Source organism: Anser anser (genome assembly GCF_964211835.1).
Source record: "Anser anser genome assembly, chromosome: 4".
Taxonomy (NCBI): Eukaryota; Metazoa; Chordata; class Aves; order Anseriformes; family Anatidae; genus Anser; species Anser anser.
In genome coordinates, this window is record NC_139724.1 from 17,025,870 (window position 1) to 17,053,441 (window position 27,572).

The window sequence follows — 27,572 nt, forward strand, 5'->3', positions numbered from 1 at the left end:
AATACACCAACGGTGCCCTGTGTGTTTGAAAACAATTCTGCTTATGTTAAACATTACCATAAAAGTCATCAGCTTACAAGGAAAGTGATTCGCAGTGGAAATAATCTGTAACTCAGTTTTACAAAGTTTGCATAACAATTGCCTACCCAGGGCAAGAAATCCACTCACACACTTAATGTAATAATAATAGAGGAGAAAACCAAAGCAATTGCAGAAATGATATATCATTAATCTAGGGTACACTAGCTAATAGAAACATGCAGAAATGCAATAGCTATTGATGAAATAAAAATATAGAATTTCAAGTGTCACGGGCAAGGTTTTGTGACAAATATTCACATTTTATCAACAAGAAAAATACATAGCAACAGGATAATCTTAGTAACTATGCATGAAAGAAATACTGCATCTACTTCATATTCTAATTTCAGAGGTAGGGAAAGAAGGTTGCCTTACCTCAAATACAGCTTGCAGAGTGACATTAACAGTATGTCTACAGCCTTTCTTAGTTCTCTTGGTAGCAGTCTAAGAAGAAATACAAAATAGTAAATATCTATCTTCCCTGCAAACAGCATGTGCCCAGGAGCAACATGCTTCCCAGAAAAGCATACTGAAAAGAAGTAAAAAAGCACTCAAAAAGACAATTGCTTCAAAATAAAAAGGCAAAAATCCTTATACCTAAAATTACCAGTAAGGTTTATTACATTTTGAGAGTAGAGACACTCAGGATTTAAATGATATAGACATAAACGTGATGTCATCTCCCTGTTTTCAATAAAATATTAATTTGGTATATTTGTCTACAGAATAAAGACAGCAAATTCATCTGCACAGAACTCAGTCCCGGAAGATGTGAAAAGATTCCTATCCCAGCAGAAGGCACACATGAGCTCAAACGATACAACCTTGCTAACTTGCTTTTTCCTCCCGAACTACAGTGCTTGCTAAAGCTACACTCAAATGTTAAATGCTTTGGTCAAGAGTTCATCCACTGACCTGCAAAGAAAGCCTTGTGTTCAGCTCCAACATTTCCTAACAGCAAACAATAAAAAAAAAAATAGGTTCACGGAATGAACTGTTAAAAAAAGAAAATCCTCACATAAGCTTTCCCCGAGGGGGAAGAAATATCCACAAGCTTTAAATTGGCCAGGCGGATTTAAGAGGAAGCGAAAAAAAAGCAGCTCTTTCTGTTGCGTCAAAGAGCCCACTGTGCAATAGGAACAGTGAACGGAGTTGTTAAACTGGCAAGCTTCTGCTGAAGACAGCTTTTCAATATGCTCTCAGCATCGTCTCCCCGGGCTGGCTGGAGACAGTCCCACTCCTCTTACATGAGCTGTGTTCCTTCAAGAGGCAATCGCTCTTAAGGACAGTTTCTATAAACATGCTGTTCAACTGGTTTCGCTGCGGTGATGAGGGTAATTACACACATACCTGTGTGCACGTACCAGAATTGCATGTTCTTGGGGGAAATGCAAGCGTATTCCAACTAGTAATCATTACCTCAGCTTAAGAGCAGGATGCTATTGATGCCTGCCTGCCTGCCACAACTCTGTTCCCTGTTTATGCCATTCGGTGTGCTGTTAGAAAGTAATTTTGAAAGACAGTACTTACAGAGGAAACCTCTAATGTAATTCCATCGGGATGCTGTAGTCCAAGCAGCATTCGCTGATTAAAGGAAATTAGTCACATGCTGCTGACTAGCTTTGTGTTTACTGCAGAGAGCTGTGGCTACATGGGATGAGTTAAGCGGCCCTCCTGGGAACGACCGCTACATGACTGAAGGCATCTTCCACGGCTGAAGCAGGGCATTTACTGTGAAGAGAGCATGGAAACTGAGCAACCTGGTTAGAGGTGAATAGAGCCGCACTACACAGATTTCCTCCGCGTCCAAGGAAATCACCCTGCGTCCCTTTCAGAGACAGGCATTAAGTGCACGGTTCGACCTACCCCAATCTATGTCTTTATCTGATCAGCTGAACTGCCTTCTGGGCTTCGCTGACTATAAAGGGAAACTAGGATGGCTTCTCAAACGAAGGAAAGTTGTAGACACCAACATTTTCGAGGCACATCACACTCCAAGTGACAAGGCCATGCACACCTGAGAGAAGAACCTGCAAAGAGCGGAGAGAAGAACAGAACAAGTCAGGGCCTCTATTCCAAACACAAACTAGGGAGCAAACTTTTCAGCATCACAGCAAATTAAAAGCAGAGACAAATGTGCAGCTGGTTAATACAGAACTTTTCTATTTCTGCACCTTTCAGAGTTGCCACAGAAACATTATGAGCCTGAACATGTAGGAAGGCAGAGGGAGGAAAGGAAGTATGTCCAGGAGACAAATTCTTCCTTTTTGGGTTCTTTCTTTACTAATATTCTCTACAGGAAAATACTGCTTTTTTTTTTTTTTTTTTTTTAACTTGCTTCCTTTCAAGTACTTTCAGGTTAAAATGAACTTCTCCCCTAAAAAGCGTTTTCATTAACAGCAGAATAAATTTCTGGAGAAGCTACAATTAATTTACATACGAAAGACAACATTTTCTAAGCTTTTAGCCCTGAAAATTGAACGCAAGGTCCCCTTTGAGCACCAGAGATGCAGCCAGCATGCTGCTATATTCTGCTCTTACCACACCCAGACAAGTCACTGTGCACAGAGCTCCAGCCACGGCGTCACTTGAGCCATGTGAGCGTACCTTTGGCGCTCTGGGTCTTGTGATTAATAATTCTGTCCATGCTGCGTGGAAGGGAACTACAATCTGGGCCAGCTTCCTAGAGCTAGGGGCTAGGCAAGTGTTTTAACACGTCTCCTAATAATAATATCTGCTCATAAGACTATCTAAATCTTTCCCTCTATAAACGCCGATTCCCCACAGCTCATCACTGTCAAGTTGCAGGCTGAAGGAAATTGATCCCATTTGCTCTTTGCTTGAAATGGATTTTTTTTTTAAATTCATCTTAGGGCATAAAACTGTAGTTACTTGCACTTTGAGTAGGTGGCTATACCAGATGCCCTCCTGAGGTCCTTTTCAACCTAAATTATTTTATGATTCAGTTAAAATTAGGTCAATTAATAAGACCTCCTTTCGGCTATTACAGAAATGAAGTGGATTGTGGCCAACTCCAGCGTTTCAAAGTCAGAATTTAGATTCAGCAATGAAGATGACAGATAGCCCTAGAGCCAGAGATCTCTATTCTGTCATCTCATGAGAAACCACCAGATCTGCTGAAAAAACGCACTTTTGTACTGACATTGCCACCTGTGAGGTCACTGACAGATGCCAGCCTATAGAGAGCTGCGCTGGATCCCAAACACCCTCCGCAGTTCCACTCTTGGATTCCCAGTCTCCTTCTATTCTTCCTTCTCATCCATCACCCAGGCATCCAGTCTACTATCCTTCAGCTCCACGGGACAAACAAGGCACTTGGTTTCAGCTTCTGGCAGCCCAGACGACTCCTCTCAGCTGCAAAAATTGCTCTGCCCAGAGCCCAAGGACACAAGATCCGTTAACAAAACCACCTTCCACACAATCTCTAGGTTTTGTGCAGACCCTACCACAGTGTTAGCTCCAAGAACATCTTCTCCAAGGCCTCAGCCATAAAATACCAAGGAGAATGATGCTTTTCACATCTTTTCAATACTTATATGACTACTTTAGAAAAGAGGGTAGCTTCCTTTTCAACCATGCCAAAATCAGTCTTGGTCAGTAAGTCAGACTCGAATTGCGCAATTATCAGGAGTCAACAAAGAATGGATACCACCTGCTAGGATCATACCAAAGCAGAAATTTAGGAAGTGAAGAATGACTTCCAAAGCCCTCTGCTGCTGCTCAGTGCCATCTTAACTCCTTCTACACGCTCTGCAATGACTGGAGGATCACGGCTGCACTAATACGGCCTCAGCTGTGGCGCATATGATCTGGTGCACTACTGCCTTTGTGGATCACGTACGCCTGTCCCTGCGCTGACTGGAGCAACTATAGTGCCTGAAGCCACCACATACGTTATCTTTCCCACTCAGATGCCTTCCTCAAGAAACAGGACACTCTTCCCAGGGAACATCAACCTTCACAGCATCAGATGACTAATCTGCCTTGAGGTCAGTGCTGCCTGTTTCCTGCTACAGCAGGTCACAAAGCCTCTTCCTGATAAACAAGGCTCATGTAGGCATTCCAGCTGGGTCCCGAATTCCTGCAGGAAGGAGGCTGTGCGCACTTCTAGTTGGCTGGCTGAGATATGGAGACCTTCAGCATGCCCTGCATTGTGCAAATCCAAACAGCACAATCTGTGTGCGAACTTGGGGAAAGCCACTCCAGGTGGGGAGGAAGCATCAAGTCTCAGCCCAAACAGGACCAGCCCAACCCTGCCACCACCTCCAGACTTGGCTCCTGGGATGGAAAATGAGTATGTAGAGCCACTGACACATCGACGGTTCAGGTCTAGCACAGTAACAGCCCTAAAAAGAGCCTGCTGACCTATAGGCCAAGCCCTATAGTTTCTGTTCCCAACACGTACAGGTACAACTCCTATGCAATGTGACAGACTCAGTATCCACACAGGAAGAAAACAGTGTTCCCTTTCCTCCCACCCACAAACAAAACAATCAGTGTTTCTCACTCTGATACCACTTACCCCACGACCCTATAATTCTCCTGATCCCATGCTCCCCCCTCCTGTATGTATGAGTATCACAGACCAAACAGCTTGACTTCCAAAAACCAGATGTCAAGCATCCTTAATGGAAGGCATCTTAAGTTTACCAGCTAATTCTTCCCAGGAATTAGGTGGCTCCTACCCTTGCCTATGTCCCTTCAGGCTTTTTGGCTAGCATAAGTTACAGTGTGATGAAACGCTTGGACTTGCATCTCCTCCTTTCCTGGGAAAACCGAGTAGATGGGCAAACAGATGCAGCTCTGGGAATAAATGCAGAGGCAAGGATTCTACAAATCTCTGCAAGAAGCAGCAGAGCATTTAATTAAAAAAATATATATTGACAGATTTAAAAGAAAACAATTATCCAAGAGGCCAGCAAACACACTCACACACACAAGTGTTCCTACATCTCTGGAGTTCTCCTCTGCCTACTGGATTAAAAACAGCTACATTTTGTTTTTACAACTCCTTGTGAAGCTGGTTCAAAAACTGCCGTCTCTCCGTCTAGCTGGTGTCTGGGGGCACTTCCGCACCAGCAGTTTTGCAGAGGACTCCTCACACATCCATTCCTCTTGAAAAGCAGCTTCTGATACCTGCTGCCCTTCAGTTGCCTCATGTAGCATCCTGATCATGGCCTCACAAGTGGCACAAAGGGAGAAAAAATCCCACCCCATCAGTTCTTCCAGGGCAGTTACTGAAGACACACAACACACAGCCACGTTACCATGTTCAGTCCCAAAATGCAAAATGCTTCGACTTCCATTTTGTCCCCCTCAAAGTTGGGTCTATGCATCTGCACAAGCACACAGGGAAGAGTTCTGGATAAACCTACACACCAGCAACTGATTAAAATTGCTGCATTGGCAGGGGATCGAGGGGCTGTGATTTCAAAAGACCTCTGCCATCCTAGAGCAGTTCATAGATTGGACAGTAGAGGCAGAAAAGGAAAATGAGGAAATTGTATATGTTTTATGGGAGACATCAGACTTTCTGTTGTGGCTTTGCAACCTCTCTGACGGGCAAGTGAATCAAGTATTTTGTGCTCCTTCAAATTGCAACTGATAAATGTATGGTGAGAGCTGAGATAGGCAGCAAGGAACAGGATCCTGCACGCACTGCTGGGTATTGATAAATGGGTAGCGTCAAACACTTTCAAAGGGGCACTCCTGAAATACTTAGTACTCTGATACTTCATTCTCAAACCCAGAGATGACACCGGGGACTCTATGGTCGTGCCCCCACTTCCCCCCAACTCAAAATCTGCAGCAGTCTAACACAAGAACATGGTTTCAGCTGCACCAGAACAGTGAGAGAATCTGTGGGCCTTGGGCGACAGCTGAGAAAGAATGAGGAAAAAATATGCCTTAGTCAACACAGCGTAACAGGATAATCTGATTCCTAGATATGAAGCTTTATAGACTTCTTCAGGGGAAATTCTCAGGGGCAAAGTCTGCAAGTCTTTGTTGCTACATCAAAAATGAACAGCCCACTTCAAAGGAACAAAACAAAATGACAAAGTTGAGAAACTTATTATTTTCGGCAAGTAACAGAAAGGCTTGAAGGTAATCAAGCATCTTATCATTGAACATCAAAAATTCCTGATATCTCAACTCTCAAAGTTGCAGAAGGCTAGGAGAGTTTCTCTGGGAAAAAAAGAGCCTTGGTTTTGCTGTCGGAGGCTTTGCTCCTGAGCTACAGGAACCTTTGAGCAACACATTGGCAGCGCTGCTATGGCCATGGACTTTTAGAGCTAACACATTGGCTCCTGGCAGATGAAGAGTGACACTCCCCCCCCCCCCTGCAAAAAAAAAAAAAACAAACCTATTAATGCACAAGCTTTGTGAGCCTGAACTATCCCCTGAACTACACAAAGCGTAGCAGCGCGCACAGCCCGCTAAGGCCCGTCTCCCTGTCCCACACAGCCCGCTCCCGCACCCACTCAGCACCCTCCCAAGATGGCGGCGGGCGCGCACCCCCTCAGCCGGGGCGGGGCGGGGGAGCGGGCAGCAGGGCGCGTGCGCGCCGCTCGCCGGCCGCAAGATGTCGGCGCAGGGGGACTGCGAGTTCCTGGTGAAGCGGGCCCGCGAGCTGGTGCCGGGGGACCTGTGGGCGGCCAAGGCCTGGCTCATCACGGCGCGGAGCCTCTACCCCGCCGACTTCAACATCCAGGTGAGCGCTGCCGCCGCACCGGCGCGGCGGGGAGGAGCGGCACCCTGCCGTGCCCGTCCCCCCCCCCCCGGTATTGCGTGATTGACGGGCATCCTGGCCAATGGGGAAGGGGGCGGGGCGAGCGGTCGTCGTGGTGACGGGGGTCCCGCGGGCGGGGTGGGCGCTCTGAGAGGGAGCAGCCCCCTGGCGGGGCTTCTAATAAAGGTTTGAAGCTGCTTTTTCGCCTGTGGAGTGCGAAGTGCATATATACTATGGCTTTTAGAGTACGTACGCATATACAGAAGTGTACTCATAATGTGCGATTAGATAGCCTCAACCCCCCTCTTAATTTCATAGAATCACAGAATCATTGGGGTTGGAAATGACCTCCACGATCATCTGGTCCCCCTACCACCACTGTCATCCACTAAGCCATGTCCCCAAGCACCACGTCCAGCTTTTCCTTGAACACCCCCAGGGATGGTGATGCCATCACCTCCCTGGGCAACCCGTCCCAAAGCCTGACTACTCTTTGTGAGAGGAAATGTCTCCTCATTTCCAACCTGGACCTCCCCTGGCGCAACTTGAGGCCATTCCCTCTAGTCCTATCACTGGTTATCTGCGAGAAGAGGCCGACCCCCAGCTCCCCACACCTTCCTTTCAGGTAGTTGTAGACAGCAGTAAGGTCTAATAATTTCTACAGCGTTGCAATCATTTCCTCACAGTTTCTGTTCCTCACATATGGGTTCTTTGTGGGTACCTGTGGGTGGTGTTTTAGAGTGGAAGAGTTGGTCTGATCAATAAATGTGTTTGGGAAGGCTCACATCCTGCCCTTCCCTCTTGCAGTATGAGATGTACACCATTGAGAGGAACGCTGAGAGGACAGCGTCTGCGGGCAGGCTGCTCTATGACATGTACGTAAGTGCCTTGCGTTACAACCAGAGTGCTGTGTTCCTGCACTTCTTTCTGTGCTTCTGTCCTAAGCCATAAATTTCACAGAATTACAGAATGGCTGAGGTTGGAAGGGACCTCTGAAGATCACCTAGTCCAAGCCCCCTGCCGAGCAGAATCACCTAGAGCACATTGCGCAGGATGGCATCCAGGCGGGTTTTGAATATCTCCAGAGAAGGAGACTCCACAACCTCTCTGGGCAGCCTGTCCCAGTGCTCTGTCACCCTCACAGTAAAGAAGTGCCCCCTCATATTCAGCTGGAACCTCCTGTGCTTCAGTTTCTGCCCATTGCCTCTCATCCTGTCGCTAGGTATAACTGAAAATGTCAGCGTTTTCCAAAATATCCCCTGAATGTTTTGAGGTAAATTAAGCAGAAAATGTCTCACTCGTTAAAAATGAACAGTAAAGAGTGCAATTTTATTTTCCATTTGCCCTTGCCCATCCTTTCAGAGAGAAGTTTTTTGAGATTGCTGTGCATTCCTTGCCTCAAACTTTGTTACAGGTTTGTGAATTTTCCCGACCAGCCTGCAGTATGGAGGGAGATTAGCGTTATTACATCAGCATTAAGGAATGACTCGCAGGACAAGCAGACACAGTTTTTAAGAGGTAAGGATTCTGCTCAGAGAATAGGGAGAATCCTGAAGGAATCTAAAGGTAAGTCAGTCCTCTGGTTACACAGGTAGTGGGGCAAGTAAATGTCAGTCTTCTAAATTTTGCTTGTTGACTGCAGATTATTTGGATCATTTCAGACTTTACTCATTGCGATAGGCTTAGAAAACACAAAGGGACATGAGGAGCTGATTCCCATTGCTTTGCGTCTATTGTGAGCAGACTAAGTGTGCTGGAATGTAAAGCATGGTCTGGTAAACTAGAAAAGTGATTGCATAGTGAAGAAGTGGAGGGACACTGAGGGATCATAGTCCAAACGATTCCAGAGAACAATGAATGATCATTAAAATGGGGTGATTTTGTATGTGTAAAATGAGGGTTAGGAAAATGGACAGTAACCACAAGGGCTTGAGGTTCAATGCTGGAAACCACAGGCAGCTTCGAAAGCAGGGTTTACACTTGACAGATCATATATAATCTGCTGTTTGAAGGTATGCTTCAGAAGCTGTAAGGATAAGCAGCCTGTAACTCTTTGCGTACGGGCTATTCTAGTTGAGGAAACATTTGCATTTTCCTGGATTGTGTTTATTTTTCACAGAAAATGCAACAATTTACAGGGAGAATATACTGGCTTCTTTTCAATGTCTCGAGAAGTTTAAAGTAAAAAAGGTACCTTTTTAAATCAAAGGCATTTTAGAAGTGGTATGTAAGGAAAGAATATAGAGAAGGATTCTTGAAGAAGCATCTTAAAATGTCAAATATTTTTGTTTTTCAGCATTCTACTCATTAGTAGTCTTACTCGTTAAATCAAATTTTGCACACCCAAATAAATACAGGTTTCATATGGGCTTCATTTAGAGAAGCAGATTTTTTTTTTCCAGACTCTGATATTGAAAACTGAAATATAAGGAGATCTTTTTCATTTTGCGTAGCGACGTCATATTGACTAGTCTTTTACTCTTTGTCAGTCACCTTTACGATGCAAGCACTGCGAGTTGCACGGTTTCTTTCTTTCTTTTTCTTTTTTTTTTTTTTTAAAGGATTATTTGAAACCCTTCCTGGTCGAGTCCAGTGTGAAATGCTACTGAAGGCCACAGAGCAGTGTTTTAACACATTAGAAAGGGCAGAAATGCTACTACTACTTCTGCGACGCTTCCCAGAGACTGTGGTACAACACGGGGTAAGAGAAGAGTAGCTCATAATAACCTTTCAGCACATTGTCATTGTGTTTCTTGAGATTTTGCTGAAATGTCAATTCATAGTTAATGGCTAATTTGTGGCTAATAGTTGAGATTGTTGCACTTTGAGGTTACTATCAGGGAAAAAATACGCAGAAAGCAAACAAAACATTTGTTTTGTAAATGCAAAGAATATTCCATGCTTTTTGAAAAAGAAGAATGGCCAAAAAAATAATAGCGTAGAGTCGTATTGTAGTCTAAGGAAAAATACTGCTCAGCTTTTTGTCTGTAAATTCTCATTGAGGGCAGAGTGCTTTGAGGTTATGACTAGACTCATACTTTATTTAAGCATAGTTTAAAGATAGTTTAAAGACTGTAAAACCTGTTATAAGTATGAGGTAGAACGTGTTAGTTTAAGTTAATCTCAGAAATAACAGGCAGAGTGCACAGTTCAGGTGACAAGCTGCAGCTGTAATGCATGGTAGCTCCATCGCTTTCACCTGTCTGTGCATGTCTTTCCTGATAGGCACATGCACAATTTTTCTTTTGATCTTTTTGCTATCTTCTGGCATTATTTTTCATCTGCAATAAAGTAGGGCTAGTTTATGTTCGTAATTAGGTACTAGCACATGCAATTGCTTTGTATTAATTGCTACTGAAATATCCACTGAATAATTGTTCAACATCATTGAATTGCAATTCAAAAAGTTTTTAAAAACACTGGTACAGTGTTTGATTTTTACCTCTGCTTATACAGGTAGGCCTTGGAGAAACTTTATTAGAGGCTGAAAGTATTGAAGACCAAGAATCCCCAGTGAATTGTTTTAGAAAATTATTTGGTAAGAAAATAATAATATTCTTGTTTTATTGTACAGTCTTGTAATGACAGGAAGATTCTCAGTTACATAAACTTCTCTCTTGATATTAAGATTAGAAAACCACTTTATTCAGAACGATGTCTGCCCACATTAAGCCAAGCTGACCATATGGCACAAATAGGTATTACAGTCATTCATGTAAAGTTCTTTGTGATCCTTGGTGGTGTATGGTCAGACAGAGATGGAGGTTTACATTGCTGACTGAGAAACCTTACTTAGGGCAAATAGAATAATAATGATAATAATAATAATAGAAAAAAAGCAACAACACAAGCCTGAATGATTTTTTATTTTCTATTTTAGTTTGTGATGTTCTTCCTCTAATAATTAATAACCCCGATGTTCGACTTCCTGCCAGCTTGTTATATAAATACCTGAATAAAGCAGCAGAATTTTATATTAACTATGTAACTAGATCTACACAGACAGAAAGCCAATATCAAGGTAAGAATATTTTTACAAAATTAGTCTTCCCTAAAATACATTTTAGCCTTACTGAAGTGAGGTCTATGTAATGAATCTGTTAGAGAAAGATCCGTAGTAGTATTTGATCTTCATTAGATCTTTGATACCAAAAATACCTCATGATCGTTCAGCTGATTAGTCCTCACAACATATGTACTGAGAGGTAGGTCAAAATGTTCAAGATCTCCTCATTCAGCCTATCATCTCTCTTACAGAGAAGGTAGAAAAGCTTTTTGTTCCCTTTTTGTCTCCTCAGTAAAGAATGGTTACCCGCAAAGCTCAACTGTGCCTTTTTACATGTCTCCCTGAAAATAAATCTTAGTTTGATTTCTTTTTGAAGAGAAAAATGTGCTTGTTTTCTTAGGTTCACAAGATTCCTCTGATATTATGTCTCCGAGCAAACGTAGCTCTCAGAAATATATAATAGATGGTCTTACAGAGAAATCATCCCAGATTACAGATCCTTGGGAGAGGCTATTTAAAATATTGTCTGTGGTGGGAATGAGGTGTGAATGGCAAATGGATAAAGGAAGAAGGTAAGAAGTTTGTACTTTTCCAGATATTTCTTCTCGAGGAGGATTTTAATTCTTAAATAGTAAGAACTGGAGAAGGATTTTAACATGAGGACATTTTGTGTAATTAATTTACATTCATTCATTAATTCATTTACATTAAATTAATTACATAAGCTGTCCTCATGTGAAAATCCTTTTGAATGTGCAGTTTGTCTTTTAAGACTGTATAGTGTAAAGTGAAACCAGAGAGTCCTTTCAAATTAGTCATTAAACTAAACCTTGATTGATGAAAGTCATGCACAAGAACTACAGTAGTGCGGGGCATCATTTCTTAGGTGCTCCAGCAAATTAAAAGAAGGCAAATATTTAGTGAAGTTTCACTGGTTTGCATTCCCAGCCTTCCCTGACTTTCAACTGAGGGGTTTCCTGAGCCAAAACATTACGTTTTTCATATTCACTGTGCATTCTTCCCTTTAGTTTTGGAGTCTGTGTAACATACTGAATTTTGTTTTTATTTCTATTTCTTTCTCAGAAGTTTTGGTGATATTTTGCATAGGATGAAAGACCTCTGCAGATACATCAGTAACTTTGATAGTGATGCACATGCTAAATATAAGAATCAAGTAGTATATTCTACGATGCTGGTGTTCTTTAAAAATGCATTTCAATACGTCAGCAACATTCAGCCATCGCTCTTCCAAGGTTAGTTTCTAATGTTTTAAGAGTTCTTCATGTTTTCATTGCTAACGTCAGAAAGATCTTTTCTCAGTTCCCTTTTCAAAACTATCATCTTACAAAATGACATGAGTTCTCATTAAGATTCTCCGAAGTCATTACGGACAGCAGCAGAAGTAGTTTATGACACCTGCTGTAGTGGATTAGAATGAAGATCAGTCTAATTTAGCATTACAGTTTCAACCTTGGCCAGCAGCGGTTGTCTAGTGAAGAGAAAAGCAGCAGACCAGATGTTATATATAACATCGCTAGGGTTTATTCCCACTCATCCTTCAGCATCACATTTGTCTTATTTTCTCCTCTGATTCTGATTCTTTGAAGCTGTCACTTCCCTAGTTTCCTTCAGTCAAAAGGTTGTAGACCTTCCACAAAATATGTGAAGATACTTTTGAGTGTGGAGCACACAAGAAATGTATAATTAATCTAACAAAAAATGAATAGAAAAATACTTTCTGAAATTCGCAACTCACAAATTCCAATTTGTCTTTGTAGTAATCAGTTGAACGATGTCAGTAGATAGCTAAGCTCGGAAGACAAATAGCATGGCAGCTTGTGTGCAAAGAACACTTAGTCACTTTAAATTTATGAATATAGGAATTAATTGAGTTGGGTTTTATTGTTTTGATCCAGAGGAAAGAAATGTTACAGTGGTATAGTGAGATTCTTTAGCTGTGTGTTAGTTTTAGCTGCTTGATTCTGAATTGTGGGAGAAAGGAAGTAAGGCACATGTAAAAATCTTCCTTTCCAAGTTGTACAATTGAGTATGGTTAAGCTCATGTTTTCAGAGTAAACCACCAAAAAAAAAAAAGAGTGTACTGAGATATCACACTGCAGTCCTTTGAGTGCGTATCTTCTGGTACCCTCCATCATTTCCTGACATCGGGAAAATAGTTCCAAGTCTCCTACTCATTTCTGCTTTAGTGTTAAAGTGCAATGGTATCTGGTGGCTTTTGTATCGTTTCTATCATTAGGGTTTTTCCTACTTGTCTTGAAGGGCTCACGGTAGAAATGTAGAATAAGATCCTGCCTATTTTGGAGCAGGAAGTGTAGCGGTAGGGAAAAAAGCTGTCGCCTACTCTGTCCAGTAGCTCTTAACTTTGATCTGTGAGTTTCTTGTCACATGTGTGGGCTTGCAGGAGACCTCTTGAAAGAAAGCTTTTCAGTGCATTTTCCTTACATAATTCATATCTGCCTTGTTGGGGACTTGAGAAGTGAATGAGGCAATTCACACCTCTCGGGCTGCCTGCAGGCTTGGCAGGAGCTGCTATTTGGGCTGATGCTTTTAGGGGTTTATTTATAACACTGTGTGCTAGAAATCAATTAAAAACTCTGTAAGCCCAGATTCTAGAGCACGGTTGGGCTGAGAAACATAACGCGTCTCTTTGTATAGCTGTGTCTAATTCAGTAATGTAAGAGAAAGTTTGCAGCCCAAGTAAGGGGTGAGGTTTAGTTTGGTTTTCGTATTGAAGATTGTGGAATAAAGACTACAGTATGCTTGCCTGCTACTGAGAAGAGCGTGTTTCTTTGGAAAAGAAAGCGCTTGCTTAACTGGTGCTCACTGAAAGCAGTATGAGTAAAAGAAAAACCCACTCCTTTCTTTTCAGGTATTGCAGGTAGGCAGTTCTGGAGATTTTAGTATGAAAACTCCTCCAGCATCCCGGTGGTGGTGCTTCCATATCTGTTTTCTCATGGATACTGTTTTCTACCTAATGACTTGAATAATGTTTTAAGTGTACACAGGTTAGATTGTAACACAGTGGAGTGCCTGATGATGCAGGTTAGGTGATTTCATTTGGTTGTAGCCTTTGTGTAGGGGACCTTTCAGTCAAATGAGATAAAATCATCATCTGTTAAAGTATGGCATGTTGTTTGTTGTTGTGTGAACTTCTGTTATAGTGGACGGCTTACACGTCATTTTTTGAGTAGATGGGAAAAGCTTAATATGGGTTCTTCATGTCAAGAGTTGAAACAGATTCTCCTTATACTGTGCTTTCAAATCGTTTTTTTTGCAGTTATGAATGAGGCCTTAGTCTTTTATCCTGCACACAGAAACAGAACAAATGCAAGTACTGAAAGTACTTGTTGGCGTTACTGTCTTGTCAGGCAGAGATTTCAAAATGGGAAAAGAGATGAATGCATTTCCCTCTTCCTTTATATTTCTCTTTGTCTGAGCTTTGCACATCTATGTACAATTCAATTGTACAAACGGAGAAAATATTTTGGGAGGGAAGACTTTCTCAGTACTGGCCACATACCAGTCTTGTTTGAGAATAGGAGGTGGTGTCCCATTTTATAACTGATAAAACCTAAGCAATTAAGATCTGAAATAACAGGTACCAGATTCCATGGGGTGTTCTGTGACACCAGTGGAAGTAGAAATTGATGTCTTCTGTGCTTCAAAATGAGGCTTCTGTAGAGGTTTTGGGAGTGACGATGGGAGTTTCTGTACGAGTGAAATCAGCGGGGACAAAGCTGACGCTGAAAGATCATACTAGGAAAATCTCATTATAAAATACACTTGCTTCTTTGAGCCTGCCAGCATATTGCTTTGACTTCTCCTGAGTATGTTTTGAGAATATTGCTCTTTGTGGCTGTTAACTTCAGAGCCATTTGTTCTGTTTACCTGTTGAATAATTGTACTCGTAAAATAAAAGAGCAAATAATACTTGATGAGAAAAGACATGCTGCCTGAGAATATCTTGTGACTGCTTTGTAAGGAAAGGGTTCAAATACATGCCCTAAGGTCCTCAAGTAAACTCTTGTGACGTCTGGTAAATGTGTTGTAACCTTCACCATGAGGCTGCCTAGAGGAAAAACAGCTTTACCAGCATTGCTTAAGCTTATACAATTTACAGTCTGAAATTCAATTCAGTTATTCTCTAACATTATAATCCATACTCATGAAGGAAGCACAACCAGCGTGGTGTAGGCACAAGACTTTTCAGATCTGTTTATAACATCTTGGTCTGATTTATCTTTACGTCCAGGTCCAAATGCTCCGAACCAAGCCCCACTGATTCTTCTTGAGGATGTGACCAATGTCTACGGCGATACAGATATCGATCGTAACAAACACATACACAAAAAGAGGAAACTTGCAGAGGGAAGAGAAAAAACAATGGTAACTCCTTTAGGCCTTTTTGTATGGAATAAGAATGGCATTGGTGCTGGAATTTAGACAACAGTGGTTTTGACATAGATGGGATAGATGTATTTTTAGCACTACCCTGGAATAGCTGTTTCTGACCACAGTATTGCAGACATACTTTTTGGCTAAAACCAGCAAGAATAAAAGGATTTTTCTAGCACTTATGTGCTGATAAGAATGTTTCAGTTTTAAGGAGCCCAGCAGAGACTGCAGAAAGTGCTAAGAATGGTAACTATAGCAGTCAGATCTTCTACAGGTAAACCTCCAAATTAATGGAATTTTCATTATTGGAACTGTGAATACATTTGTTTCTTTAATAGTGGAAGACCACTGTTTCATGGAATTTCTCTGTTGATAGAAGTACCCACACTTACACAAGAATTACATTTTCTTTGCATTATGCTGCTGAAGGCTTAAACAGAGTGCTGAAGTGTAAAGTGTATGTCCTTTAATGGATAATCTGGCTGAAGTGTGGTCATGGTACACTGTGCTTATCAGAAAGAACTCTTTTGGAACACTGTTTATCATGCTATGCCCCTGAGTTGGTAGCAAAACAAATTGTTTTAATGTTAGAACGAACTAAGCGAAATAATGAAAAGTCACTTAAAGACACTGAAACTAGAATCTTGGCATCTCTAGTACGGAACTGTTTGCTTTTGTGAAGTGGAACTTCTGTGACTTAGAATCCTTTGAAATAAATATACAATAAGAATTGAATCTTTGTTTTTTACTGACTGTTAAGCAGAGCTCAGATGATGAGGATCCTTCTGGGAAGGCACGAAGTCGCCATATAGCAGTAAATAAGGCAGATATTGCGAATTCTATTGAAGTATTAGAGAGCTTTAAATTGGCAAGAGAGAGCTGGGAGCTGCTCTATTCCCTGGAATCACTTGACAAAGGTAAGGCTAACTGCAGGCAAGGCTACATGTATTTACACTTCATTGTTGTCATTTTAGTATTGTTAAAACAGAATTTCTGTCATTGGGATACCTAAAATTTAGCTTACTTTGTATCCTTAGTATTTTTGATCCGGGTTCCAATAAGAAGCTTTACCAGTTGTGACATTTCTGAGTGTTTTGTTTCTGACTTTTGTTTTGCTCTTTGGTTATTCACCCGCACTTCTTGTGGAAGCAGCTTTCGCTGAAGGAGCAGTTGACTCGTAGTAGTGCTGATAATACTAGATGAGGATGTGCTGCTAATTGCTCCTTTAATTCACGCTTAAGAAAATAAGTTTTAGATTGTGCCTCTTTCTTTCTAATAAGATGTGATAATCTGGAAAACAAATTTATTTTCTAAAAAGCTGGCAAATACTGTCATTTAGCAGCTTTTATTGGACACTATGAAGAAAAATGTAATGAAACTGTGATTACATAGGAAGAGGGTATCCTATTTTTGATTTCACACTCTTACTGTTTTGTGTTTTCATTTCTAAATTCAGCTGTATTTTTTCTACATAGTTGTTTTTTAACCAAAAGCTGTGATATGCTTCATTTTTTTCCCTTTCCTTCTCTGATCACTTACGCAGAGTTCACTAGAATTTGTTTGTCGTGGAAGACTGAAACCTGGCTTTGGTTAAGAATCTTTCTTACAGACATGATTATCTACCAGGTAAAAAAAAAATAAATCAAGCAAAAGCTAATAAAAATGACATAATGTTGCTCTTTTAGTGAACAGCTGTTCTGAATAGCCAGTATGACTGCTTTACGTGACTACTGGTTCTATCCTTTAAAGTGGGACCCTTTGGGGGATGGAATCATACCATTCTTATCGCAGACTAGGTACCCTACTTACAATATTTCTGTCCTAATTAGCTGATTGTTGAGTCCAGCTGATCTCATCATATGGAGAAGACCTTGGCATTGGCATTTTGACCAGTGGATACATATAGTGTGATGGAAGAACGGTGTAGTTTATTCATCTGCTAATGCATTCTATTGGAATACAGTCAGAGAAAATAATTTTCAAATAGCAGAAGGTTTTAAAATGTCTCAGTTAACATTTATCATTCTTCTTAAAAATTAGGCTGATTGTTCTCATTCCAGATCCCATCCTACCATTGCAGATACCATCCAAGCATTCATTTGAAAGCTTTTTATAAGGGAATTTTTATCTCAATCTTTCTACCCCTTCTACAGAAGACCCTAATACTGTCTTTTTCTATCTTCCTTTTAAAGGGGCAGTACAAAAAAGCAATTAGCAGCCTCCATCACTTGGCAGCTCTTCAGGGCTCTCATTCTCCACAGCAAATTACAGGACAAGGCTCACTAGAAAATCAGAGAGCACTAATCCAGTTAGCAACATGCCATTTTGCCCTTGGAGAATATCGGGTATGTACAGCATTCCACCCACTGGTCTTTCATCATCTGACCCTGTGGTTCCCATTTGTCTCCCTCCTTTGAATTTTCCCATCATCCTGCTTCCAACAGGGCATCAAACGTAAGCCAGGGTCTACAGAAAAAACATGCTTCACAGGGAAAATAATTGCAATTCCTGTCTAATCTGACCATTAGCATCTACCGTATACAGTCTGTTTGGTGGTTATAATTTGGGGTGTTTGGTTATGATTTACCATAGCTACAAGTGTTTCAGTTGCATATCAGAGTATCCTTGATTTTGAATTAGTTAACAAACAGTTTTAAATATGAGGGGAAAGTCCTTAGGTTTAGGCTTTATGTGGCGGAGGCAAGAAAAGGTATATGGAAAATAAAATTTTGTGATCGTCTTAAAAAATGATTAGTTATCAGCAGACAGTGTAAGAGACTCCAAAACAATATGGGCTGGCCTGACAAGTGAGCTTGCTTTTCCTTCGGAATATGTATTTTTTGTTTTTTTTTAATACTACAGAAGTGCAGGGTGCAGGTGAGTTCGTGTGAATGCTAATAAGAATGGCTGGGTCTCAGGATCTCAGGTCATCCTAGAACTATTGGACTAGTCTTTTCTTCCAGCTTGCTACTTTTTCATTAGAAATCTGATTATATATCCCTTCAGACATCTTGCCGTCTCTAGGAAATAGCATTAAAATTTATAACATTTGTCATACTGTCAAATTGTCATTTTCTTATTCTATTTTTACCATTGACAGAACAAGCTTTTAAAAACTATTCCAACAATTAATTTGAAAACTTAATCTTTCAAGATAAAACAGTATTGGATTGTAGTTCTATTGATCTAACACTCCTGAAGTGAAGAATGCCAACACACATATTTTTCACAATTAAAATGGTTTCAGGCACTCAGAGATTAATGGCATTCGTATCACAGCCATGTCTTTTTGTTCAGCCAAACTAAGTTGCATATTAAGACTACTGAAGCTCTATCAGAGAATTTTCTTTTTTTTTTTCTTTTGCAGTGCCTGAATCATTATTAACATAGCTGTATTTAAGAACCTTAATTAACTAGCATTATCTTGTCTCTGTTCTTTTTATAGCAAACATGCGAAAAAGTGCTTGACCTCATGTGCTATATTTTACTTCCAATACAAGAAGGAGGTAAAGTACAAGAGGAGCAACCTAAAGTAAAGTCTAAATTCAGAAAAGGTATGGAGCTGCTACTACCCTAAACTCAGTGTCAATTTTAATTCTTGTGTTTTGGTTGAGTATATAATGTATATAATTCTTCTCTTTTTGTGTCATGAAAAAGGGAGTTAGTTCTTCACTTGTGAATGGTTTTCCTGCTGGTACCCGTTAAAGTGTTTTGGTGACAAAGTCCTATCACAGGAAAAAGAGAAATGAAGAATAATTTTTTTAATATGTGACTTCACATTTTGAATCAGTTGTAATTTACCTTCAAAGTTCTCCTCCCTGCCTCAGATTGTTGGCACTTGTATAGTTGTTTTTCTTCATTCTTACTTCTTCCAAACATAGAGAATCATAAGAGCGCTGAAGAAGTCTGTGATAAACTATTCTGTTACAGGGTCTGATCTGAAGCTTTGGCCGTGTACCAGTAGAGCTATCATGCCTTACTGCCTTCATCTACTGTTAGCTTGTTTCAAGGTAAGCTATGGGCTGCAACTCACATGTCTGTAGGACCTAGTGTGTGTAACTGGGGTCCTGAAACTGCATGGCCTTATCCCAGTGGTGCAGCTAGGTGTGAAGGGCTCTGCCTCAAGTCCTTCTCACCTAAATGTGTTTGTGGAAGGTAATTTTTTTGGGGGGGGAGGAAGGAGGAGGATTTTTTCTCTTTTTTTCTCTTCTATTTGCATTGGTTTGGGGCAGAGAAGGTACGATTCATCTCAAAATATCACTGTCTGTATCCAGACTTCTCTTATAAGTCATTGGAGAGAATTCGGTATTTTGCCTGGAATTTTCCAATCTATTTTAAATGTATATGTTAGGGCAGAATGAAATATGCTTCTAAAGAGCTTGTTTTGTATTTGCACAGGTGTAAGTGAGATAAATCCAATATATTTTTAAAGAGTAATGTATCTTTTCTGATCTTCTCCATGTCATTTTTTCCCCTGCAGCTCAGAGCTTTCACAGACAGCAGAGATGATATGGCTTTGGGCCACGTAGTTGTTCTGCTTCAGCACGAGTGGCCAAGGGGTGAGAACTTGTTCCTGAAAGCCATCAACAAAATCTGCCAACAGGGAAACTTCCAGTATGAGAATTTCTTCAACTATGTCACAAGTATCCTTTCTGTAACCGGGAGTGTCTTTCACATCCAAAATTATGTGCTGGGGTGTTGAAAAAGCTGTTAGATAGTTTCAGCAGCAGCTCTTCTCCATGAATCGTATTCCATATTTATTTACATACTGTGCGAGCCTCTTGTAATAGGTGGCAGTGCATAATGGACTATAAATAGGTCTTCTGTTACCTGTTCAGGCACTTGAGAGTACCCATAAGTACACTGCAGTTGCACTTTCATTCAGAAAAGCAGCGCCAGCTTAGACTGTTAATGCAAGTCTTTTCAGTAAGATATTTATGTCGTTATACTATTTGTTTTGCTATGCCAATCCATAGCTGTGGATAACAAAAAAAAGGTAAAGTGATACCTGCGCTTCCAGGAGTTGAATAATAGCCATTACTATTTTTGAATGCTTTCCGTGAGTAAGATTTTGGGCTGAGCGAGATAACAAGTAATGTCAAAGTTCATGCAAAGCACATCTGATTTTTATAGTCAGATATCTAGGGTATGCTTTGGTCAGCACACACACAGTGGACAGCTTAGTGTTTAATTTTAACCCAAATAGCCATCTAACTGCGGTCCCCAGGAAGCACAGGGTCTAACTCCTATCTGAGACAATTAAATTGAAGCCCTATTTGGAGGCTGCAATGAGAGTGGTATTAAAAGAAGAAAAAAAAAAAAGAAGAAAAGCTAAGTAAAGAACCAAAATAGAAAACTAAAAAGGGTGGTATGTGCCAGCATTTCCTTCAGTCCCAGCCTCACTATGCACTGCTTTGATATTGTGCAGTGCTGGAAAAGAAAGTAAAATCAAACAGGAAATTTGGAAAGATGGTCTTAATGACATGAGCTTTCTTTACCCCTGTCTGACTGTACATACGAAAACAAATCGCCTGATGTGTATTTTGCACATTAAAAAGTCATTTCCCACTAATTTCTGGAGTGTTAGGGATACATGCTATGATCTCAGCACTTTTAAGAATGAGATGTTTCAGTAGCTGTTAATTTTGACTGTCCTTTCAGTAGTGTGGCTTCAGATGTTCTGGAAAGGGAAGAATGTTCTCTTTTTTTCCCTACTCAAATCTTTAACGTTTTCCTCAGATATTGATATGTTGGAGGAATTTGCTTATTTAAGAACACAGGAAGGAGGGAAAATTCATCTGGAACTGTTGCCAAATCAAGCAATGCTGATCAAGTAAGGATAAAAAAAGAGTTTACTATTTTCTTTAAAAAAAAAAAAAAAAGTATGTTCTGGTTGTCTTTGCTTTCACGTAATCTTCAGGATAATAAGTCTGTCATGTCTTTGAGTTTAAATTTAAGGAGCTCAAACAAGGTGGTGAATTTCTTTTTCTGACTCTCCCAGTGACCTGTGAACCCTTTTGTGGGGTTCTTCAACGTTAAATTCCTTTTACAGAACTTTGTTTTTAAGTGTTGCATTTCCTTTAGAGTGATTCATATCACAGTAATCACCAGTTTGCTGTTTCAACCAGACACTTATGCTTTACAGGAATTCTTTAAATAACGAGGCGTAAATGCAAGCTGTTATTAATAATTTTGCTGAACAGCCGTGCCAACCAGAAAGCACTATTTGTTGCAGTCAAAGTTATGAAAGACCACTGAATGATGAAAAACTTAGATTAAATTACTCTCCAGGTAAACTCTAATAACCTTTCTGTCTGAACTAGCAGGTCATCTCTTGCTACGTGCTGAACAGCTTATTCTGCTCAGCTTATTACAAGATGCTGAAGAAAATTAATAATTTAGATTAACTTCCTAGGTGTTCTTAGTTTTGAGTCAAGACTGAACAAGTATCTGCTGCAAGGTTTAGAGGCAGAACATTTTGAAATTTCCTGGTTGTTTATTAGGACTTGTGGTACTTTGGTTTACGTGAGGGAGACTGGGAAAATTTGTCAAAACTCCAGTTAGGGTCAGTGTATTCTGGCCATTCATTTTCTAACTAGAAGTGGGCTAAAGTTTTCAAAAGTGGGAGCCTTGTATTAGATAACCATCCAAATATTGGACTAGTAAATAGATTTTCTAAAGTTCTAGGTAACCGACACGAAAATCAGGAACTAGGTCTACTTAAAGAAAAGAAAAAGAAATTCAAATGTTTAATTATGTGACAGAGAACCTTCTCTTTTAAGCTCTTGATTTTCAAACTTTTACCCTTGCTGTATTTCACTTTTGTATTTAAATTTGTATTAAATACTTTTTGTGTTTAACCAGCTGTATGGAAACAAAAATCAGGGTGTGCTGCACTACGTATGATGTTAAGTGGTAGTCTGTGTCAGCAAGAGCATTTACTGCAGCAGACCACACCTCGTAACTTTTTAGCTGCTGTCTCTAGTTAGTTGTGATAGTTCAGTGCTATTTCACTGCGTCACCGCTTTTACTTCCATTTGCTTAGTGTTCTGACCTCACCAGTCAGAAAGCGGGTGGCGAGCAGTGTGTCTAGCAAGACAGCAATCTCTTTTTGACCTCCTGTTGACTAGTGTTGTGTTTCCCGAGTCATGGAAATGCTTGGAGAAGAGAGGTCCGTTTCTTTGTGCTTATTACACCGAAATGGCCAAATACCCCGTCCAGCTGGAAGAGAGTAGAGTGTCTTTTACGTGGCCGAGATCTGTAGGAGAGGAAGCACTTCATCAGCAAGCTGATGGGAGACGGTGTTCAGGGCGCAGTTCACTGATAGTAGGTGATGTCTGCTCCCCCGGTACCCCAAATATTTTTTAGATATTTTTTAGGGCACAGAGATGGAGTCAAGGAACAGTGTCAACCTCAGCAGCTCACTGCTTCCCCCAGCTGGAGTTTTAGGTAAAGTGCATCAGCACCGTCCTGTTTCCTAGGACATTAAGGAGCTGCCTTTAAATGGTTTGCAGGCTGGCTCTTGCCTTTCAAAACTATCAACAGTTCTGGTTATTGGAGCTGCTGCATCATCTTCCTAATAATCATCAGAGGCAGCTCGGATCCTGTTCAGTCACGGACAGAAAAACTCTTGTGATTTTGCCACGCAGCCCAAAGACAAAGCAATTACTCCTTTGCTTGATCTTTCATCAGAATAAATGTGTATAGCAGTCCTGTGTCATAATTAACAGGAAATATGTTACAGGTATTGTATGTTTGTTTATAAGGACAGGTTTTTGTATCATGATGTACTTGTAGGAAGTTTTCTTCCTGGGTGAATTCCATGTTCTTCTACCAAGACTTTTCCTCAGTACCTTATACTTTATAGGGAGCAACACTCCTTTTTCTGAACCTAGGAAAGCAAACTGCAATGTGGCTTAAAAAAGCTGAAGTTAGATCTTGGAAGCTTTGACTTATAGCTGGGTCCTGCAAAATATATATGCAGCTTGTAAGGTTTCCCTTTGCTTGTAACAGTGGTGAGAATATGAAGGTCCACAGTTTTGGTTTTATCTGGTGATACAGCCAGCTCGTTTGCGCTGCCAGAAAGATGTGTCCAATGAGCTCTGAATTCAGCTATTTTTTGCCTTTAAACTCCCTTCTAGACAAGCCGTGTTTCATGGTTTTACTGATTATACTTGGTAGTGGTGGCAGCATTAGGTAGTGAGATTAAAGGCGAAAAGAACAGAATGCAAGAAACGACTGATTGAAATCATGCTCCTATTTTTGATAGTTTTAATGTAGCTAGACTAATCTTAGTCTCCCAAATGCTGCATAAACTTGATGTGAAAGCTGATGAATTTTCTGCCTCTACTTACATTCCTATCTCATCTTTCCTTGGGTATAGAGGAAAAAAATCTAAGTTGGTTTGAAGCGGAACAAATCATCTTAAAAATGTAATTTTTATTCTGATTGTGCACTTGGGTTTGTTTACCCCGATGGTAGATCTTGCAAATGGTAATGAAGACTCAGTTGTGCAGAATTCCTTCTGCAAACATCTGCCACCTGGGACCAACACCACGTTGCTGCTCCTTTTCATTTTCTATTCCCCATGTCCATTTTTGCAAATATTGGACTCAGTCATGCCAAGAGCTCTTGAAAAAGTATCTCGTATAATTGAATAATTCTTGTGAATATTTTACTTCAGGTTATCTGTACTGCAGAGCATTTTTGTACTACTAAAATGTCCCTTCTCTGAGGTTGTATTTTTTTTTAGTGTGGCTCTCCATCCTTATTCATTAAAAAAATTACAGGTACTAATCAAAATGCCCACCTGTAAATCTGAAGTAACTCAGCTAACTCAGTATTAGAGGTACATAAGTGTAAGTTTGCTTCTCAGCTCCTCCTTAGCATCCATGGGAGCGAGTTACACAGCATTTGGGTACCTAAATAACACTGAGGTTATGTTTTGAGAAACCTGGGTTAAGAAACTAGACCTGTTCTCTGTATCCCAGATTTCTCATTCCTCCTTATGTGGGGCATTGGATTTGCTCTAGGCTGGAAGCGTGAGGTTATTATCCCGTGCTATAGGTAGCACACAGAGATGAGGAGCTTACTTCACAGAGAAGACAAATGCTTTTTAGCTGAGACACTTTTTGGTGGCTGGTTCCTGCAGCCCTGGTTGCAAATGTTACCTCAAACATTCCTCTTGGCAGTGGGAGGTTGCTCTAAGCAGGCTTTTCTGCTCTGACACCGTGACGTCCTCCAGCAGCCTCTTTCGTGCGTGGTTGGAATTTGGAAGAGTGAACAAGGCCGTTTGTGGGCTAGCGAAAAGATACTTACGCAACCTGTAGCAAACACTGTTGTGCACTCAACGTGGCTGATACCTGCTGTGCATGCACGTGGCTTGAGCTCAGCAGCAAATCCCTCGCCAGGCTCTCCCTGCTGGCTGACGCGCTCGCTGGCTGCGCGGGGAGGCCGCGGCGTCTGCCCTGCGCCGCTGGTGAAACCTTTCCTGGTTGGCCTTGTAAACACAACGGTGAAGAGGTTTCTGCACCTACCGCTGCCCTTTCTCCCGGTGTAACCGTCCAAAAATTAAGAGTGTGTGTTCAGACCACGTTTGCAGAGCAGCCTCACGGTGAATCTGGGGATGTGTGCATGTTTGATGCTGTGTGGGTCCTGCGCCCCTGCGGCTGCCTGGCGGTCGTACCGCTCTGTGGTCTCACCCTCGTTCCCTCTTGCCCCCTTTTTTTTTTCTGGAGTTGTTTTGCACCGAAGGGTGAGTTGGCGTGTGGGTGTTTGAATGCTGCTATTTGCTGTTTTTTAAAGGACTTCTAGCCCTCCCATGGGGTTACTGCAACAGGAATTCATACCTGTGCTACAGCCCAGCATACAGACTGCCGACAGGTACCAAGTGGAAAAACCCCGCTCATAGTGTGCTGTGTTTTGTCAACATGTTTTACTGCCCATGGTCTTCAGCAATTTGTTACTCAATATGTATCTTTTTTTTTTTCTTTTCTCCATTTGTGCCTACATTGCCTGGCAAACCATGTTGTTCTATTATAACATTTCTTTTTATTTTTCCCATAAATTGCCAGTATCCATGTCCTTTCAATTTTAATAATCACTGTTGAACTTAAACCAAAATGTAGAAGTTTCCCCCCAAATGATGCTGAGGTTCGGTCACATAGTACCAAATGCATAATAACCCTTTCTTTTAAAGATGTTAGTTACAACTGTATAACTCTTTCTTTTCAAGATATTAGTTTCTGTATCCGTTTGTAGTTACTTTTCATCATTTAAGTTGTTCTGAAACATATTCTGTTGCCCAGCTGTTAATGACAGACATCTTCAGGAGTGCTGCTGGCTCGCTCGGTAGCTGTGGGTTGCATGTTGTCCTCTAGGCTGCAGCTGACCCTAGCGCTCACGTGCCAGCAATGTTTAAGGCAGTGAAGATGGAAAATGGCTTATCCCATAAATTCTGAGTATGCTGGAGTATTTTTAGTGCAATCTTACTTTGCCCACCCTGGCTCTAGTCTCTTCAGTAGCCTCTTTGCCTTTTCCACATGTTGCAGAGGTCTCTGCTGTTTAGGCAGAAGGGGAGTGACTGGGATCAGAATTCCACTTCGAGAAGTTTCCTCTCAACTGCTGGAATTGCTGATTTAAATAAAGATGGGGTGGTATTTTTGATGAGGGCAGTTCCTATATTTTGCCCTTCTTCATTTCCAGCATCTCTGGATTGGCATAGATGCCTTCAACCTTTATTTCCTTTCTTTCTTCCACTGTGTGTGCTGGGTTTCGCCCAGCTCTTTGTTTCTCGTCACTGACTCAGGCCTTCTCTCAGAGTTAACATTTATACTTTTTCTCTCTCGTTTAACGTATGCTGCCCCTTCAGTAGTGCTAAGGCTTTTATTTCATACCCTTTGCCTCCCATCCCAAGTATGGCTTGCAGGTAGATATTACAAAGTCTGGATCTTGGTGTACTGAGTTCTGGACCAGTGCAAGTAAAGCTTAGTGCTTTGGCACTGCAGAACATTGTTCTACAGCCAAAACTTTAGCTATCGAGTGCTGCAGGCCAGCATGAGGACAAAGAACTTTTAATAAGAAAGGGCTTTAACAGGGAATATCCTGAGTTTCACCAGCCACCACTGCTTTAGCTTGCTCAGTAGCAGGACCTTTGTTCTGTCTGAAAACAAGTCCTGAACTTCTGCTCAGAATAAATGCACTCTGCCTGGCGTCTCGTATCCCTGTAGGAGCTGGCTTCTACTGATGCACACTCACAGCCTGGCTTAATTTTGTGCTTTGTGTTGGCCTGCCAAGTGTTCACTGTGCCTCGTGTTACTCAGAGCAATCAGTGCCCATAGGATTATGTAGCTCCTTCCTGCACTCTCCTACTGGTACAAGATGCTCTCTGCTCTTTATGGTGGCAGCTGTATCTCCCCTTGCTTTAGACAAAGCAGGTTCAGCCTTTTTTTTTTTTTTTTTTCCTCAACCCTAACCATTTATAGAACTGTTGACAGGGAGGAAGGGGCCTGGGCTGTGAGGGTAGAGGAAAAAAATAGAAATTCCCGTCCCCACTCAGGGAGAACACTGGGTTAACAGAGCAGGTTTTCCTGTTAGACAGAACTGCAGCTCTCCCCCCTTCCCTCCCTAACAGCCACTATAACCAAAGCATTGAGAGCAAAGACGTTGATGGAATTTCTATCTTTTAAAAGACTCGTAAACTACTAAATACTCGATTTTGAAAAAATAGCATAGCACACACACTTCAGCTCACCTTATATAAACTCAGGTGTGGACAGTAGATAAATAGTTAGTGACACCTAGCACTTCTTAGATTTCTGTAGTGCACCAAATAACCCTCGTGTGATTTTGTCTCTCTCTTTCCTTCGTGGCTTAAGGCATCACACAGTTACCCGAGGTATAACTAAAGGAGTGAAAGAAGATTTCCGCCTGGCCATGGAGCGCCAGGTCTCACGCTGTGGGGAAAATCTCATGGTGGTCTTGCATAGGTTCTGCATTAACGAGAAGATACTGCTGCTTCAGACTCTTTCTTGAATGGACTGGATCATGATGCAGTGTCTTTTATGGACAGAGGGAAAGGCTCTTAATTGTATTAATGGCAGCAGAGCAGTGGAAAATCACACATCTGAAGTCATAAATAAGCTTCCCTGTGAGTTACAGGCTTTGTAATACACAGACAGTGCTTGGTGTTTGTTCACAGCTTCATTTTCTCATAGGGATAGATCAAACTTTATAAATAAAACTTTGTTTAAAAAGTCTTCTGTAACGTTTTATTTGTTTTGGTGGTGGTGCTTTTTTTTTTTTTCCAGAGGTTTATAC

At 41.1% G+C, this 27,572-nt stretch overlaps 2 protein-coding genes across 19 annotated transcripts in view; one reads left to right on the forward strand and one right to left on the reverse strand.

Moving 5' to 3' along the window:
- Positions 1–3,952, reverse strand: part of CSGALNACT1 (chondroitin sulfate N-acetylgalactosaminyltransferase 1) — a gene marked incomplete at its 3' end in the record, with an annotated part of 54,017 nt that extends 50,065 nt beyond the window's left edge. For 4 of the 11 annotated variants that reach the window (XM_083833142.1, XM_083833140.1, XM_083833138.1 and 1 more), the window contains exons 1-2: positions 997–1,452; positions 457–525 (exon numbers count right to left, since the gene is read on the reverse strand). Of the gene's footprint in view, positions 1–456; positions 526–905; positions 975–996; positions 1,459–1,611; positions 1,813–1,947 lie in introns of those variants that run through there. The other 7 variants (XM_083833147.1, XM_083833144.1, XM_083833143.1 and 4 more) reach the window with 6 other exon arrangements.
- Positions 3,953–6,641: 2,689 nt separating this feature from the next.
- On the forward strand, positions 6,642–27,511 carry INTS10 (integrator complex subunit 10). 8 transcript variants are annotated; one of them, XM_083833116.1, is made up of 18 exons: positions 6,643–6,814; positions 7,640–7,707; positions 8,247–8,350; positions 9,394–9,533; positions 10,289–10,370; positions 10,713–10,853; positions 11,239–11,410; positions 11,922–12,091; positions 15,112–15,245; positions 16,015–16,171; positions 16,798–16,880; positions 17,447–17,599; positions 18,700–18,808; positions 19,185–19,264; positions 19,735–19,897; positions 20,994–21,087; positions 25,059–25,136; positions 27,131–27,511. In XM_083833116.1, exons 1-18 carry the CDS (start codon positions 6,686–6,688, stop codon positions 27,285–27,287), a joined length of 2,214 nt encoding a protein of 737 aa, XP_083689242.1. In that variant the 5' UTR covers positions 6,643–6,685; the 3' UTR covers positions 27,288–27,511. The 8 variants fall into 8 exon arrangements, with proteins under 8 accessions (XP_083689244.1, XP_083689242.1, XP_083689243.1 ...); XM_083833117.1 differs by having other exon boundaries at positions 6,644–6,814; positions 16,018–16,171; XM_083833122.1 differs by having other exon boundaries at positions 6,655–6,814; positions 7,640–7,711; positions 16,018–16,171.
- Positions 27,512–27,572: the final 61 nt, after the last annotated feature.